This window comes from Ictidomys tridecemlineatus, chromosome 4 (genome assembly GCF_052094955.1).
Source record: "Ictidomys tridecemlineatus isolate mIctTri1 chromosome 4, mIctTri1.hap1, whole genome shotgun sequence".
NCBI classification, from domain to species: domain Eukaryota; kingdom Metazoa; phylum Chordata; class Mammalia; order Rodentia; family Sciuridae; genus Ictidomys; species Ictidomys tridecemlineatus.
Window position 1 is genome coordinate 144001793 of NC_135480.1, and position 18567 is coordinate 144020359.

The 18567-nt window shown below is 43.9% G+C and overlaps 1 protein-coding gene across 1 annotated transcript; it reads left to right on the forward strand.

Annotated features, from left to right (window-relative positions):
- The first annotated feature begins 3964 nt into the window (after positions 1–3964).
- Dmrt3 (doublesex and mab-3 related transcription factor 3) lies at positions 3965–18067 on the forward strand. The gene is made up of 2 exons (XM_005324084.3): positions 3965–4499; positions 16388–18067. Exons 1-2 carry the CDS (start codon positions 4034–4036, stop codon positions 17350–17352), a joined length of 1431 nt encoding a protein of 476 aa, XP_005324141.2. The 5' UTR covers positions 3965–4033; the 3' UTR covers positions 17353–18067.
- The last annotated feature ends 500 nt before the right edge of the window (positions 18068–18567 follow it).

Here is an 18567-nt window from a genome sequence, read left to right on the forward strand (position 1 = left end):
CCAGCCATACAGGGTCTCCGGAATCTTCACGGGTTGGAACGTTGCTCCCAGATCTGAGCAGCTGCTGGCTTCAAGGATTCTAGAACACGGAGGGCATAGGGGCACCAGCAAGAACCAGTGAGCTCACTGGAAATTTGTTCACCCTTTTGCTTCAAAAGGCCTTGGCTCCTGAGCATCTGGAGCCGGCTACCGACTACGACCCATCTTCTTCTCTCCCAAAATAGTTTGGGGACACGACCGTCCAGGACCTTCCTTCCTTCAGCTCTATGGTATTCCCCCAGGCCTGCCAGAACTGACCCCCACCCTCGTTGCCGTCCACCCGGTGCTCCAGAGAGCAGCTTCAGGGATCCGGTGGGGATTCACACAAGTGTCTCCTTAACCAGTTGAGGCAGAAGAAGGACATTATTGACACCTCAAGAAATTGTCCATGGCCTGACTGGACATTGCCCCTCTCCCACCTTAAATTTGAAGCTGGCCAGTGAGAGCTGCCAAGAGGCACAGACTGGGTGAGAGCTGAGTAATCATGCTAAAGTTCCTGTGCAGTGAGAGGGAACCCGTTTTTCTGCCTTTATAAAAGTTTCTGTAAGCCCCGGCCCCTAATGTCTATCCATATCAACATCACTGTGGTCAGGACATAGACAACAAAATAGGAATGCTAACTCCCCCCTCATGAAAATGGAGCAAAGCAGAAAAATTCTTGATGTGTCATGCATCCAGGACAATATGAAACTGTCCTTTTGATTAAACGTTGCTTAGGAATGAGTAGCCGCCATCAGGTCTCCCAGATTTCGGGTCAGAACATCCCCATTTTCTCCAAAGTGCACTCGGATTCATGGCTTCATATGTACACACACCACATGATTGTATGTACTAAGAACTAGCACATTATTTTTCATCCTTTCACTCTTACACCTGTCACGATTCTACCCTCTTAATTGTGGTTTGAAAACACAAACACACGTCTCAGAGGAGAGCATGAGTGGGTCTAGTCTGAGGTTACATTTATTTGTAGCCCCCCCCCCGCCCCACTTCCAATTTCTTTGATGATTTTTCCCATAAGTGCATAAGCTGCAGGGACTTAGTAGAAGCAGGCCGCTGCTCCTAAATGTGATTCGGACCATATGCTTTCTACATTCATTCCTGCATCGGCTTTTCTTCTCTGCACTAACTGCTAACACGTTATAGTCACCTTGAAATTTCCTCTGCTATTTTCCAATTAAAAGCTTAATAGCCCTGGAAACGGAGTTCATGTGGTGAAGTTTACCATAGCCCCTTGTTCTGAAAAGCTTTCTGCTGGGATCCCATTATGTGCTTGAATAAACCCTTTCTGCAAACAGAAATGGGACTCGGGGTTGTCAGGTGTTGGGTTACAATAGACTTTGAGGCAGGGGACATTTTACCAACATAAATACAAACCTGTCCCTATAGGGAGATGTTGTCAAATACTGGGATATGGAAAACATTCCCATCAAATATGAGAAAAGGATTACTGCGCTATATCAAATGAGTATTTAGATCTCAGCCCCCGATGTGCACTGGAGTGAAATGGCCCCGGGACCAAATAATGCCAGACTGTTTGAGTGGCATCGGGATTGGGTGGTTAGGTGATGGAGTGAGGAAAGGAGTTTGCCTTGGGAGTGATAATGTCCCCCACAAACCTGGTGCAGGGTTCTGTTGCTTTCCTTAAACATACACAAAAAAATAAAAATAAAAATAAAAAAACATTACTCTCATTTTCTTTGTTTCCGCTGACCATTGAAGAAAATCGGGAGAAATTCGGCTTCGGAAAAAAGTTCACGGTTCCTGAATTTCCAAGAGATTTCAGTGTCAAAGTTCCCAGATCCGGTGCTATTGGCGACACTGTGTATCTATAGTCTTGCAAAGCGACTCTCAGCTCCACACTTCCCTGCCTCAGGCCCATGGGGCGACTGGTGGATCTCTGCCTACGGTTCCGAGAATTTATGAACATTCCTTCCAGTTGTAGTGTTTTAGGGCTTGTTTTCCTAGCAAAGGGTGGGAGGAGAGGAGGGATTAAGGGGATAAGAGAAGGGGCCAAGCCTGAAGGGCCCCGGTCTGATGCGCTTTGGGGGGAAATGCTTCCAGAGTTAGCACTCAAGAACAAGAGCCTACGCCTCAGGAGGTCAGCTCCCCGCAACTCCCAGACGTATCTGGAGCCCAGAACGGTTAACAGGGTCCCCTTTTTAATCCCCTCCCTTCTCGGAATCATTTTAGGCAGAGGTTGGCTGTTTAGAACTCCTGGCGGTGCTGTACTTGAAATTCTCAGCAGAAAAGAGAGGGACCTTTTCGGGGTTCTTGCTTGCTTCCTGGGCTGTATAACGCGACCTCCTGGAGCCGACAAGGGCCTCTGTGCAGCCGAGGGGTCTGGCTTTGCTGCGGACTCATCTATTCTCTCATCTAGCCTTTGGTTCGTCCACACCGATATAAGATTATCTTCGTGTACGCTTTTAGAACGCGAACAGACGGAGCCAGGACTGCCACTTACCCCTTTGCACAGTCATTATGCTGCCTGGCGCCTACCGTATCCACCAGTAGTCTTTTGTTTGTTTGGGGGTGGGGGCGGTTAGCCGTCTCTATGCGTATATATGGTGGTCTGCATCTGGAGAGATTGGTACTCTTAGGAGATTAGAAACACGCAAAATAATATTCTAAACAAATTTTTATGCTGTCTTGTGCAAGGGCCTTTCTCACCCCACTCAAAGACGTTTATGACTGGGGTCTATAGTTGGGGAGCGGGGTGGCTCCATCCCTATCTTTAACTAAATCCCAGATTCGTGGGGATTCGAATTGGGTAAAGAGATACCTCCATTTGATGAATCGATAGCTACTGGGAAGTGGGAAGATTTTACCCTGTAATTTTTCAGATGCTAACTTGGCTCCTTGGTCCCGCTCTCTGAGAGTTTAGACCCAGCGGTGAGCACTTCCTGGGCCCTTCAAGACACAGACTGGTTTTTATTTAAAAACGGGAAGGGGAAGTAGAAAAATAAAGGTAGACTGCAACATGAGTTGTCAGACTGTCAGTTTTTCAAAAACGCTCATTTTCTTGCAAAAAGAGGGAAAATAATGCTGCAAAAGGAAATCAAGAACCCCAAACTTCCCGAACCAGTACCACCCCTGTCACTCCTAACTCCACTCTCCTGTGGCCACCGCGAGCACAACTCTAAACGGATCGGTCCGAGAGAGGTCTGGAGTGCATCCGCAAAGCTTCCTTAGGTCCATCCTCGAGAAACTGTGTGTCTGTCACTGAGTGTCGGTATAACATCGACATTAGGCTCAATGTCTCCAGATCAGGCCTAAAGAGAGTAGATGAGAATGTAGGGGAGCGGCCACCTGACTCGCTTACAGGCACCCCCACCCTCACTCCTGCCGATCCTCCCCTTCCCCGCCCTATATGCACCACTGTGTTCCGAACGCGCAGTCCCTCCGGCGGCGGGAAGGAGTAACGGAGCGGGCTTGGATCAGGGGGCCTTGAGCGCCCCCGCGAGAGTGACCTGGCTGCAGGTGGCAAGGAAGGTGAAGTGCAGGGACCTTAGGGGCGCAAGGAAGGTGTGGGGTGGGGAGTGCAAAGAGACAAGGACCCTGGTGGGGCGGGGGGAAGGAAGGAGGGGTTGAGAGAGGGAGGCGGAGGAGGTGCTGGACCTGGCCAGCAAGCAACGAAGCTTCAGACAGCTGTCTCAGACCTTAATCAGATCTCTCGCCGGCTCCTTGCAGCCGCCGCAACGCCTCGTCTTAGGAGGACTTGCGGGCTGGGCTCTGAGCCCAAAGCAGCAACCGGCAGAGACGTCGCTGTCGTGGGGATTGGTGGGGACACGAACCCGTAAGGCCGAAGCTGTGATCGCCACTGGAGAGTCGGCTGCAGTACCTCTGACCTCCCCAGAACGCACGCGGCCTCCAGGGCTGCCAGGGGTCGCGCCACCCGGAGACCGCACCCTGAGCAGACCCCCCAACTCCGCTGTCCAGTCTCCGCTGGCCTGCCCCCGCCGCCAGCTCGCCAACTCTTCCCGGAGTCCAGGGCATGAACGGCTACGGCTCCCCCTACCTGTACATGGGCGGCCCAGTGTCGCAGCCACCGCGGGCGCCCCTGCAGCGCACGCCAAAATGCGCGCGCTGCCGCAACCACGGCGTGCTCTCCTGGCTCAAGGGCCACAAACGCTACTGTCGCTTCAAGGACTGCACCTGCGAGAAGTGCATCCTTATCATTGAGAGGCAGAGAGTCATGGCGGCGCAGGTGGCGCTGCGCCGGCAGCAGGCCAACGAGAGCTTGGAGAGCCTTATCCCCGACTCGCTACGCGCTCTGCCCGGGCCCCCGCCGCCTGGGGACGCCGCTGCCACCCCTCAGCCGCCTCCAACCTCGCAGCAGTCTCAACCGCCGCCGCCGCCGCCGCCGCCGCGCCCAGCCGCTGACTTGGCCGCGGCCGCCGCGCTACGCTGGGCCGCCGAGCCCCAGCCCGGAGCGCTGCAGGCACAACTCGCCAAGTCAGGTAAGAGCGTCTGCGGTGTGCGAGCTTGGCCAGGCGTGTGGGAAACTTGAACGTCTGCTGTGGTTCTGCTGGGGAGGCAAGTTTGGGAAGTTTGTCTGGCCAGGCCTACCTCCACTAGGCCGGTTCTTACTTTCCCTTGATCTGGACCCCGTGCAGTTGGATTCTGGGTCCCCGCGGGAAAGGCAAGCATCGCCATGCATCTTCCTCAGATTAAGGGGAACTGGTCAAATTCAAAGGATAGAGAAGTCGAGACAGGACCAAATTTAAACTCATGTGCACATACTCATTATTGTGTGACCAGTTTTTCCTGGCTGCGCGTTTTAGAGGAGCTCACATTTGAGGGTGGGGAGGTGAAGTTTAGAAGCCAAGGTCCAAAGCTTGGCTGACTTTCAGACTGGACATGCTTCTGAGCTTGGCCTAGGGTAATTGGAGCGAGGACGTGTTATCTCCAACTTGGGGGAACCCATATCCTTTTTAGCTGCGACCAGTGCCCTCCAGTCTCCTGAGATTTGTTTAAAGAAGCCCCTTTTAGGAACGATAATTTAAAAGGTCCCGAAAGACTCCTAACCTGATAGTGGACCGAGAATCTTGGGTGTCCAGAGTCTTCTTTTGCAGAACCGCCTAGGTCCTTTAACACCCTTTGCCAGGCCACCTGAGCTGTCCTTCTGGTTTAAAGAAATAAAAACAAAACTATCTACAGTGAGGAAAACTACTCTGTCAAGCCCTTTCCCAGGTTATAGGCTGGATTGGGCCTCAGGCTGCTAAACTCTGGGTCTGGAGCAAAGACTTTCTTGTCTCCCCTTTCCTCTGCTGTTCTTCCCTGCCTCCTCTGCAATGCTTTATTGGGGGTGGGGGTCTGCCCTAAGCCCTGGAGGTGGGCCTCCTGAGTGGCACTCCCAAGTTGAGTCTCATTCTTCTTCATCCTGGGAAACCTCTAGCTTCTGTCCTGGTCTGGGTAGTCCAATCTTTCCTTTGATGGCTCTTGGAACTCTGGAATGTGTTCAGTGCTCCCCTTTCACTGGGGCAAATGTACAAAGAAAAAAAAAAGTCCATCTCCTCAAAGAAGCAGGTGTGTTGCAATTAAGAACCGGAAGGCTCAGAGCCTTTCCTTAAGTTGAGCCCAGGAAGAGTGATTGCCTTCCCCCACAACTCAAAAGATAGTTTCCCTGAGAGATTTTCAGGAGCACTGGATTGCTGGTTGGAGCTGCACACTCACTGGTGAGTTGATGGTAGCCTGGAGGGTTCCTTCTGCTGCCCCATTGCTCAGTTAGGCCTGAAGTGCTTAGAGCAGCTTATGTGAAGGGCAGGACTGAGTGTTTTAAGGACAGAAGAGTTTACTGCACATGGGTTTTTCAGATATTTAGTCCAAAGCAGAATATTCCTCAGGACATGCCCTCGAGTTGTCCCTTTTGTTCCTGCATCTCCTCATATATACAAATTTGCCAGGGAGTAACAAGAGAGGGCAAAAGAGGAATTTTTGGTTTTGCTTTTTGTTCCTTAAGGTTGTTTGCCTTCCTTGTTTGTCTTAAGATTTGAACAAGGGAACTAGGAGAGTTTGGACTCACTCTAGAAGTGATTATAGGCTAACCTATTTTCTTAATTTTTCCTTTTCCAGTTTCCCTGGGTCCGTTGCCACCAGAACTAGAGCAGGTTTCTGAGTTCATGTCAGAGGTAGCATTTTGCAGTGACTGCCTGTCCTACAATCCCACTGTAATGTGGCATTGGTTTCTGTGGTTCTTGTCCAAGAGAGGATTCCTTTCACATCCTGTGCTCTTCTGATTGTTCTTTTATTATCCAAAAGTTCATGGTTTATAAAGAATTACCAAATTCAAAAGAGCTAGGGAAGGAGTAATAGTAAAGAGGCCAAGAAGGAAGGTGGGGTTGGAGCTGCAAAAGCAGCAGGACACATGCTTTGGAGTAATAAAAAAAGGAAACAGATTTCAAGTGGACAAACCCAACCTGGTGCTCTTCTAACAAGTTTTCAGGAATAGTCTGAGCCCTCCAAATTGAAAACAAGTAATTGGAAGGAGAGGTCCGAGTGATTATTTTGAGGGATTGAGCCAGCAATCCTAGGGCTAGGCTGCCAGCCTACCATATACCTTGTATGTTGATTTGCACAACTTTTGTTTCAGTTTCTTTCATTCAGTTTGACCGCGTAATACTTTTTTTTTTAATAGCCAGTCACCTATCCAATGAAGTGGGACAGGAAAAGAGCAGATAATTATTTTTCACTAGGAATTATAAGCACACAGGCAAACCCATTCTATGCAGTGTACATAAAGAGAAAGTCTATTTGGGGTTTAAGTTAGAGAAAACTGGCTGAGAATGCTTGTTGTTATATGGGTTACACCTTTTTGAGGGGGCAGTTATATTTAATGTATTTGATGTAACATATCAGGGATATTTAGAAGCATATCATACTCCTTTATAAGTAGCTCACAATATATACAGAGTAAGCAAAGCTGTATTCGAAAGGTAGATCCACAAGTACAGTAAATACTCATGCATAGAAATCTCTATCTTCTGGCAAATGATGCAGATCTGTTTCTTTGTGAACTTTGAGTTAATGAATGTGGCTAGCCTTTTTGCAGGGCAAAAGGCCTCTGTAGAACATAGCAGTAGAGAGATTTTCTTTTTTTTTTCTTGGATAGAAATGAAGGTACCACCAGCTCATAGAATGTTTTTCCTCTCTAGAAATCTTTGAGATTTCTTTTTGTAATATTCTTTTTGTCTTTTTAAGTGTAGATTTCTTCTGCACTATCAATGATTACTATCAATTACTGACTTGGAATTACTAGATTTTTGATTAAGCCTCAAATTGTAAATTAGTTTCTTTATACATACTATGGAATTCACTTATTCTCCTAAATTCCCTCTACTTTTCCTCATTCCCCTCCCCCCATGAAAATATCACAGGAAGCAGGGACATCTTTCAGCTGTTAGTATGTCTGAATCAGCAGTCTCAACCAGCCTCCACAGCCTTTCAGGACCATGGGCTCCAGAGCTGAGGGAAGTTAAGGGTCACAGCCAAGGTGAGAAGCTGAAGTTACAATCCTGTGTTGTGGCTTTTTAGCCTAAACTTTTACCTATCCCCAACTTTTCCTCCAGTAGAGTGTCCTGGGTGGCCAAAGCCCGTGGTACCTGGACAGGAATGATCTGTGGCTGTAGATTGTTCTTAGGTCTATATCTGACATCAAAATAAATATGTATACAAAAATTTTTAAATGTTCTTAAGGGAGAAAGAAATCAAAACATATTTGGTTAGAATTAAGAGAACAGGATCAAGTAGGAAAGTAGACCTCCTTTCCAGTCTATTTCTTCTGAAAGGAGAGGACAAGATTAACTACAGGGAGACAAGTTAGAAGATTTGAAGAAACTGCCTTTGTTTTATTTTATCTCATGCCTCTTCTTTGCTCTGGGCATCTTTACATTTTTATGCTTGCTCTGGGTTTTCAGCTTCAGTTTGATTGGGTCTTCCCCCATTTGCTTCCTAATTTAAATTTTGGGTGTTTTGTTTTGTTGGCACCAGGGATTGAACTCCAGGGGCATTTAACCACATCCGGAGCCTTTTTTATGATTTTTATTTTGAGACATGGTCTCACTAAGTTGCTTAGGGCCTCGCTGAGGCTGGCTTTGAACTTGTGATCCTCCTACTTCAGCCTCTGGAGCTGCTGGGATTACAGGCATGCATCACGGAGCCCGGCTTAATTTTGCTTTTTTGAAAAAAAAAAAGTTTCTCCGAAATAGAAGCATCTGCAAATATAATAGCTGTTAGGGGAATACTCATCCAGGCCAGGAACGGAAATTTTCTGTGACTGCAGGCTAGGAGGGAAGAAAGAAGCAGGAAAGAAAAGTCGCTTGTGAATGTACCTATGAAATGAAAAACTAAGTCTGGAAGTGAGGGCTTAAAAAGCAAAAACCAACTAGGTAAAAAAAAAAAAATGTGACTGCCTCTTTCAAACCTGGCTGGGGTGGGACTCCGCGGCGTAGCCGGCGGGGGTGGTTTGGGACGTTCTAGCCCTTGGTCTTGCAGGCGGGTGCACCCACAGCTAAGAGCGCTTGGTGCAGGGCGGTGGGCGTGGATGGGGCAGGGGGAGCAGCTGGCCTGGGACAGGGACCCTGGCTCTCCCTTTCCTCTCCCTGGACCGAATGACAGGGAGCGATCGTTTGTGGGGTCGCTTCTCTGGGCCCCGGTCCTTCTTAACTCTCAGCTACTGGGGAACCCGGTGCAGTGTCCGCCAAAGAGCAGGCTCTAGCCGTGACCCAGCCATTCCTGCACTCGGCCTCAGGGACGCTGCTCCTTCACCCACAGTCTACGGGACTTCTTTTTCAGTCCAAAGGAGCCCTGAATTGGCGTGCCAGATTTAGCAAAAAGCATGCTAACCGACCTCCCCATTACACCACCACCACCACCACCACAAAAAAAAAAAAAAAAAAAAAAAAAAAAGTCAGCTATTACTGGGACTTAACTGGGCATCTGGTTATTTTAGCCACCCTAGGCTGCAGAACTTAGCAGAACCAGTTGCCTCGAGGGCCACCGGGAGGCTGGTGTCCATCTTATGGCCTGAGAACTGGGCGGGCAGGAAAACCCAGAGTGTTCCACGTCTGGGAACCAGAGTCCACTGCCCTCCGGGGAAGAGTCTCCCCCCAGCACACTCCCAGTGTTATAAATCTGGCGGATAGCCGTGCTCTCCACTTACACAACCAACTTTTCTTTTCCCTGATGGATGAACTCCCGGGTTTAAAAGATTACAGTAATCACAGGAGGACAGTGTAAATCGAATCTGATAGCAATAACTTTCGGAGAAGGTCAGGCTCAAGTGAAATGTTACCAAGCAACAGGCATTTTGTTTGCAAAATACAATCAAAGAGCATTGATGAGAAATTCTTTGCTGCAGCCAGTCAGCACTTTCTGCTAACAGCCTTACAGAGGGAAAGGGAGTAAATCTTCATAAATCAAAGTCCCTGGAGGACTTGGAGCCCCTTTCTGGAAATGTTGCACTTCTTCCTCACAGGGAGGAAGACAGAGCCTGGTGAAAATCCATTTGCCGGCCTGCCTCCTCTCTCCTTTTCTTCTTTACTTCTTCCCCTCTTGCTTTCCTCCCTTGTTTCACCTTTTAACCCCTCAGCCATTAGCCTCTCAAGTTCTGGGACCCCCTTGTCTAGTCCTGTGGGCTCTGTCTGGTGGGCCTCAGTCATCATAGGTCCATCACTCTGTATCTGTGTTAGGTTGTGACCAGACTCCCACATCCCTTCAAGCAACACATACTACTGTACTCAGAAGAGAAACAAAAACATAAGTAGGCGGGGTTCCCCCTATTTTATTATGCAGTTAAACAGCTATAAAAACCTCAATCAACTACCAGGTAACAATAACATTATGAAAAACAACACCCAGGACACCAATTGTCCATACAATCTACAATTTCTTGATTGTAATTACTAGGCACACATAGATTTTACAAGCTGATATCAAAGTTCTACTTTTCTCCACTGATGATTATTTTGTTTCGTTCAGTGTTCATGTCTGTAGCATCCATAGTCTTTAAGTGTAAATGTTTACAACAATATTTCCACCCATGAAGACACTAGTCTGCCGGACTGCTGGCTTCTGAGTTTCTTGCTGTGTTTCATGGTAAAATCTGACCAACTGAGCAGATAACTTGGAATTTTACAGGATTAGTTAGTAAACCATAAATACCTTGGTGGCCTAAAGGTAATGTTTTGATGATCATCTGTGTATAATCTTACCTAGCACAGTGCATAGTAAAGGATTTAAGAGTATTTGTTAAATAGAGGGATAAATGAGTAACCAGCTGTATTTTTGTAAATTAGAAATAAACAGGTAGATTTGAAGGTAATTTCTCCTCTACTTCTTGAAAAGTGCTCCCTTCTGAGTTGAGATAGAGATCAAAACTAAAATTTTGCAAGATATATGAAGTCCACAGTCACAAACTATACTCCCTTAAGCCAACCCTGTCCTTGATACCAATGGCCCCTCAAAACATTGATCCCAGGGAACCATCTTGATTCCTTTATATATAAGGAAACTAGTGTTGCTAATGATTTTTAGAAGCAAAGCATACAAATCCTGCCCCCAGGAAGAAAAGGAAAGATTTTAGACCAAGATTCATTACCTGTTACACTTAAAATTTCCAACCATTCAGCTTTTTATGAGTCATCACCTCTAGTGTGAGCTAACAACAGTTGCAGAAAGTGTGAAAGCTTGTCCCTGGTTAGAATACTGACTGGGCAGAGGTCCCTCCAGAGCCTGTGTTCTTCTGCTATTGCTATGAAATGCTAGGCTTAGAAATCTACCTGTCAGGGAACTGTTACTAAAAGGTGCATTACCAAAGCTTAAGTGAACAGAACTTTGATACTGAGCAAGGAAGTTGCTCTCTTATTCCAGAGCTTTTGGGTTTTCATTTTGGTTGTCAGATATATTTCGTTTTTGTAGATATAATTGGGTAGAATGAAGAAAATTCATGACATTTAAGTCAGAAAGATGTTTTTTATGTGTTTTGTGCAGAATGTTTGTTTTATATGTGTGGTGGTCTTTCTCAAAATACTCAAAATGAATACATAGATTTTTTTTTTACAGAATTGTGTTTTTATATGAAAAATAAAATCCAGAGAAAATTAGATTTTGCAAACTGTAATTCTGGATTTTGAAATAGCTTTTTATGTAAATCATTATTTTTCTCTACTTAGTTAAAAGTTTTGCAGTTAAAAAAAGTCTCATGACTCTTATGGCATACACATTTTAAAGTTGGTCACATTATTATCCATAAAAAACTTTTTTTCTTAATTGAATATCTACTTGTTTCAAAAAATCATTACATTAGTGAAAAGCTTATTTCAGAGACAGTTGTATTTTTGCCATGAAATAGGAAATCTAATCACAAATGTTTAGTAAAAATTTTAGAAACATTTGAATGTTTTACATTAGAAATAGCACATTCTATGAACATCAATTACTGATTTATAATATCAGATAAAATTGATTTCTTTCTACTTTTTGACTAGTAGCTTTAGCTTTCTCTACCCAAATACTAGAGTTTAAAATATCAGTTGAAATATACTCTTACTCCTTATGTTCTAGGAATTGGGGGTCTCAGTTTCAAGAAGAAAGACAGGAAAGTGTTTCAGGAGCATTTCCTGTTTCATTTTGTTAGTTGGCAGTTTCATATTTCATCATCTAGAAAGGCCTTTGTATTTTAAACCAACTTGAACAGTTTGTAAAGTCCATTTAGAAAAAAAAATTTAGAGATGTAAAGAAACACCTGTTATTAAATTACAATTTATCACAACTCAAAACTTACCCTCTATAATTACTTCTGAAAAATCTATATTTAAAATAGAATAATTTATAATGCATTTAGTTTAGGTACATTAATACAACCAAGTCCTAGCCACCATAGTGCCACAAACTTGCAGGCACTATATATTCTACCTTTCTGAAATTATTGTTGGATGAGGAGTTACCTTGGTGTAAGTTTGGAGGCCAGTCTTTCTTTGCTCAATTTTGAAACCCCAATAACCTTGGATGTGGATGAGGATTCTGTTGGCCCTGGACCTCCTAATAGGACTTTATGTGCTGCTCAGGTGTTTGAACTTTGGACCTTGTTTCTTTCATTATCTTCTATCTTTCCTTTGAACGCAGCATAAGCAGTGCTGAGCTTAGTTGATTGGGATGCCCTGAGTTTGTAGATTTGATTCTTTTGACATCCTGTCAGCATTTCTCACTTTTTAGCTATAGCCTGGATACCCAAATGGAGAGTGCTGGTCAGCCAAGAAACCTGTGGAGAAGGGTGGATGATTGGTACCACCTCTCACCCTTCTTAAGAAGTAACCAAAGTACATGGTGCCCTGGCAGGGACCAAAGCTAGCACAACCAACAGAAAGGCGCTCCTGTGATCTGGGACCTCCTGTAACCTGCAGAACCTAGGAAACTGGATACAAAAGTGGAATTTTGGACTTACAAAGAGGATTTGGACTTATAATCCTGCCATCTAGTATCCAGTGGATAGGGAGAATATATCTGTTGTCACCTTTAAAAAATGCTTTATTTTTGTAATGTAGATCTATTAGATTAGTCAGAATCACATTCTCTAATTCTCTCAACTAACCTTCTGCTCTTTGGGTCACTCTACCTCTTTGGGAGACTTAAAGTACACTATGGAAGAGTGAATTTGGTTGAGAGATTTAAACATTTTTTTTCCTGAAATGTTCCCAGTGTTTGAAACACATTCAAGATGAGTAAAATTTACCTTTTAAAACACAAAGCTGGGGTTGGGATTGTAGTGCAGTGATAGAACACTTGCCTAGTATGTGTGAGGCACTGGGTTCGATTCTCAGCACAGCATACAAATACATAAATAAAGTAAAGGTCCATGAACAACTAAAAAATATTTCTTAAAAACCACAAAGCTATTTTTAGGTTCACATTTTAAAGAAATAGCTGAGTTTTGAGCTTTCTAGCTATCCTAATACACCCTTTATTCCCAAGAAGAAACGTCATTGCTTTTACTTAAAAAAATCCTGGGGCTGGGGCTGTAGCTCAGTGGTAAAGCACTTACCTTGCACCTGTGAGGCACTGGGTTCAATCCTCAGCACCACATAAAAATAAATAAATAAAGATATAGTCCAATTACAACTAAAAAAGTTTTAAAAAATCCTCACCATCTCCTATGTTTCTGATTACTATGTATTATATTTTTTCTTTTGTGTTGTGATAAAAATTATATAACATAAAGCATTCCATATTAGCCATTTTAGGTATACAATTCAGTGGTTGTTCAGCTATCAATACCAGCCATTTCTAGAACTTCTTCATCATCCTAAACTGAAACTCCTCATGCATTAAACAGTAACCCCCCATTCTCTCTTCCTCCACCCCTGATGATTACCATTCTATTTTCTGTCTTTATGTATTTGCCCATTCTAGGTATCTCATAAGAGTAGGGTCATACTATTTTTCTTTTTGTGTCCAACTTATTTCAGATAGCATAATGTTTTCAAGGTTTAACCATGTTGTAGCTTGTATCAGAATTTCATTCTCTTTAGGGGCTGAGTAATATTCCATCATATGTATGTGCTGCCTTTTATTTATTCATTCATCTGTTGATGAACATTTGTGTTGCTTATACCAGTAGCTATTGTACATAGTCCTGATAGAACATTGGTTTACAACGTACATCATGTTGGATGCTTAGAAAGTCTTGCCTGGCTACATTTGCTTTACCTGCTGCATGTGCATCCTATTTCCCCCCCAAATAATAGGTTCTACATGTTAGGGATGAATCTTATACTTCCTGATATTTTCCACTCTTTATTCTATTTCCCTCCATGTCTTGCATATGAAAGGAATATAAATACCTGATGCTGATAAGCTAAAATTAAACAACAAAAGGGTTTGGAGACATATAATATTTCAAACATTATCTTATGTCCATATTTACCTGGCTAGAGTACTGGACTTGTTTTCTCAAGCTCCATTAAATAAGGGCCAAAGTCCAATTGTATTCCCATTTCATTGCTGAGTCAACATACTATCACTGTCTACTCATTTTCCAGCGTTTAATAATAGAGAAACAGACAAGAGATATGTATGGGGTTGTAAGGAAAATTTGAATAGGTATAGTTGATTATTTAGAATGTGAATCCATAGAAACTTTTGTTGCTGTTTTTGTCTTGTGGATTAGGGAGATGGATTCATATACTACAATAACTGGGAAGAGAATGTTGGGGTCCCTGATCTAGGAAGTTGTAGGAGAGAAGATGTCAAATTTTCTTGTAAAGATAGGTTGTGTTCCAGAGTCATCAAACAAAGCAAAGCTGGCTTCATGTGTGTGGATTGCAAATGAGCCCCATATTGGGTACTTAATGTTTTGTATTGAAAAAGAAACAGTTTAATTAAATTTGCATAAGTGTGAATTTGTATCCGATTTATGATCAAAAGTTGTACACATATAAAAATATTTTAAAACATACTTAATGTTTTACTTGTATTTATTGTCATGTAAGAAACCAAAGTCTTGTTTTTCATTTATACTTAAAACACATGCCACATTAGAAAAACGTTCATAAATGGGCCTTTGTTTCAGGTTTTTAAAATAAACAACAATAAATAGGAGAAGATAGTTTCTGGAAGCTGCTTTGATGAAATTTCACCGGCTGGCTATCTGCTCATGATCAGGTGTGCCCACAGAGAGGACGACAATGAGGCTATTCAGGAAGGGCAGATGAAAACATAGGCAAGCCAACAGTAGACAGAGTCATTAGGAATTTTTATCTTCAGATCAGTTACCCTGGATTGAGTAGCCACAATTAGTATATATGTATAGCATTTTGTTGTTTGTTATGTTTTTGTTTTTGTGGTGCTGGGGATCAACCAAGGGCCTTGAACATGCTAGGCTAGTGCTCTACTACTGAGCTACAGCCCCAGTCCAAGTATGTGCTTTTTTTAAAAAAAAGTTTAATTAAAAAAAATTTTTTTAGTTATAGATATATAGAATGCCTTTATTTTGTTTATTTTTATGTGGTGCCAAGGATCAAACCCAGTGCCTCATGCATGCTAGGCAAGTGCTGTACCATTGAGCTACAGCCCAGCCCCCCTAAATGCATGTTTTTTAAAAGAGAATAAAACTCTATATGTATATTGCTTGTTAGTTTAAAAAATAGGTCCCTTTATTATAGAGGTCTGTTAGAATTTACTACTATAAAACAACCCACTCTTACCCTCTTCTTTCTGCCTGTTTAGCACTGTAATACTGGCCCATATTGGGGGCAATGTCTTAGGTCAAAATGTCAAATTTGCAACTGGTTTATTTCATAGCAAGTCTCAGCTTTATTGGGGAAGTTTTTTCCCTTCTTCTTTTAATATAATCCAAAAGCTACTTTGGCGGCTGGGAGTATGACTTAATGGTAGAGTGCTTGCCTAGCAAGCAAGAGGCCCTGGTTCCAGACCCCAGCACTGCAAAAATCAATCAATCAATCAATCTACCTTTAAGTCATTTTTATGACCTTTACTAACAAAACAGACATATCTACCTGTTGCTACCCATGGATGTGGGTCTGTGGATCTGTGGTGTCACTGATGGGTGTTACTCCCTGTACAGTCTCACAAACCCTTTCCAGCCATTTCCTTTTTCCTCTCCAGCAACCTGTCCAGCTGTCCAGAATTCACAACTGGTTTTGTTTGCCCTCTAGTGCAGGTTACAGGCAACTGAGTTTGCCAGGCCCTCTGAGTAGGATTTTTTAAAAAAGATTTCAACTCTATAGTGGTATCTTTCTTTTGCTCTGGAAATCCCATTTACTAGTTGTTGTACATGGCAACCTGGTGAAGCACACTGTCTGGTACACAGAGACATATTAACACAAATCAGCTTATGGGGAAACAGATTTGAAATATTAAAATTCCCTATAGGTATGCCGGTTGTGCAACAGCTGATGATGTCCTGGATTACAAAGGGACCTCCTCACCTTCAGAAGGGGAGCTGGAGGACAAGCCAGGGCTGCTTTTCCTGCTTCCCTGGGTTGTACTCTGGTGCTCCCCTCCCCAGTTCAGACTCACAGAGGCTATTACTGCTCCAAAGCCAGGTCTTCCATGGTTATAGGATCACATAGCTGTTCTGTGTTTAAGGCAAGCTTTCATGGACACAGCATTCTGAGAAACCACTCTGATTTTAGATTTTATTTACAGGTTTTTTTTCCCCATTTGTCAGTGATGTAGTTTCGATTTTTTTTTTCTAGGATGGTAGTATGTTATGACCCACTGAGATGCATTTCCTCTTCCAAGAAGCCTGTGTACAGCTCTCTCCTGAACACATCTGTTCCTCTTTATGCACATCAGGAAAGGATTAACTCAGCTGTTCTCTGCTTTTCAGATCTGACTGAAGAACGACTTGGAGATGGCAACTCTGCAGACAATGCTGAGGTCTTCAGTGACAAAGACACGGACCAGAGGAGCTCCCCAGATGTGGCTAAGAGTAAGAGCTGCTTCACCCCTGAGAGCCCAGAAATAGTGTCGGTGGATGAAGGGGGCTACGCCGTCCAGAAAAACGGAGGCAACCCAGAGAGTAGGCCTGGCAGCCCCAAGTACCACGCCGAGCAGAATCACCTCCTGATTGAGGGCCCATCAGGGACCGTGTCTCTGCCTTTCAGCCTGAAAGCCAACAGACCCCCGCTTGAAGTGTTGAAAAAGATCTTCCCCAACCAGAAGCCCACGGTGCTGGAGCTCATCCTGAAAGGCTGCGGCGGGGACCTGGTGAGCGCTGTGGAAGTCCTTCTGTCCAGCCGGTCTTCAGTGAGCGGTGCTGAGCGAACTTCTGCGGAAGCCGAGAGCCTCGTGCTGCCGTCTAACGGGCACATCTTTGAACACACCTTGAGCTCCTACCCCATCTCTTCGTCCAAATGGTCCGTGGGCTCCGCCTTTAGAGTCCCAGACACGTTGAGGTTTTCTGCGGACTCTAGTAATATTGTCCCCAACCCCTTGGCCGTGCCTCTGCAGCACCCTTTCCCCCAGCCACCCCGGTACCCACTGATGCTGAGGAACACACTGGCAAGAAACCAGTCAAGCCCCTTTTTGCCCAACGATGTCACCCTGTGGAACACCATGACGCTGCAGCAGCAGTACCAGCTGAGGTCCCAGTATGTCAGTCCCTTCCCCAGTAACTCCACCAGCGTTTTCAGAAGCTCGCCCGTCCTCCCCACCCGCGCCTCGGAAGACCCTCGGATCTCCATTCCTGAGGATGGGTGTCCAATTGTGACAAAGCAGTCCATTTACACCGAGGATGACTATGACGAGAGGTCTGACTCCTCCGACTCCAGAATACTCAACACATCCTCTTAGAGTGGTAGTGCATGGGTGGTGACCAGGTGACACTTTCTGTGCATTTCAACCCTGGGGTGCCCCAGGAGAGGCCACATCTAGTGTATACCCTTTCCTTCTGTTTGACAAAGTGACTGTGCTTGATATTCTATACATTAGCAATAAAAAAACATAACTTATTTAATTTCTTGCACTTCACTGGAAAATGCCAAATAGCTCTGCTCTGTGGCTTTAGTGCTGAATGTTTATTGTAAAAGAGAGTCTAATGCAAAGAATAGTGCTGGGAAGGCTGGGGTCCGTGGGAGATTTATTTGGGGATATAAAGCTGAAGGTCAGCCTTGCTCCTAAACTCAACCTGGAATATTAAATAATCTAGTATACTTGAATGCGTTTTTGTAAAAGAGGATTCCTCAGGATATGTGAAACCTAAAGGAAGTGGTTCAGTTGCAAATGGACTATAAACAGGGACATTATACTCTTACATTAAAAATCCTTCTTGCATTTTAAAGAGAGACTGCACTTCAGAATAGAGCGAACTGCTCAGATGCTTATTTAAGCTTGGACAGTTTTCAGAGACAAACTCCATTAAGAATATTCTTTTCACATGGCTGAATCGAAACATGTGTAATGTCAATGTAAAACCAATCACAGCTGTGAACTGCATGAAATGTATTGTGAAATGAACACAAGATTAAGCTTTGTCAGGTTAATGTAGCATGCTAAGGACTCTAGAAAAAAATAAACTAAGGAGATGATCTTGGTTTATGTCATTTCTACTGTGGAAAGAGGATCTCTGAAAACAGAAACTTGGTATAAAAGCTACTTAACAATGGTCAGGAACCAAGTTATCAATTAAATAAGACTTTTTTTTTGAGAAATATGAATGACAAAGTTTTAGGGCTGTAGTCAGAAAGACTAGAACTTTGGTCAAGAACAGACTTAATTCATTTCTTCCATTCATCCATTCATGTCTCCAATACTTATGGAATTCCTGCCTGCTGGGTTAAGAGAATGGACTATCTGTATTATTGTCCAAATTATCCAAGATAAGCAGGAATTACAATGGAGAACCCCATTAAGAACAATGAAATGAAAAATTCCCAACAATGTATAGTGAAATGTGGGAAGGAAGGAAAGTGCTTAGCACAGCAATCTAAAAGAAAGCTCTCAGTACATGAAAGCTATTGCTCCTATTAAGTTCAGCAATTTTGCATTCAGCATAACAAAATGTGATGC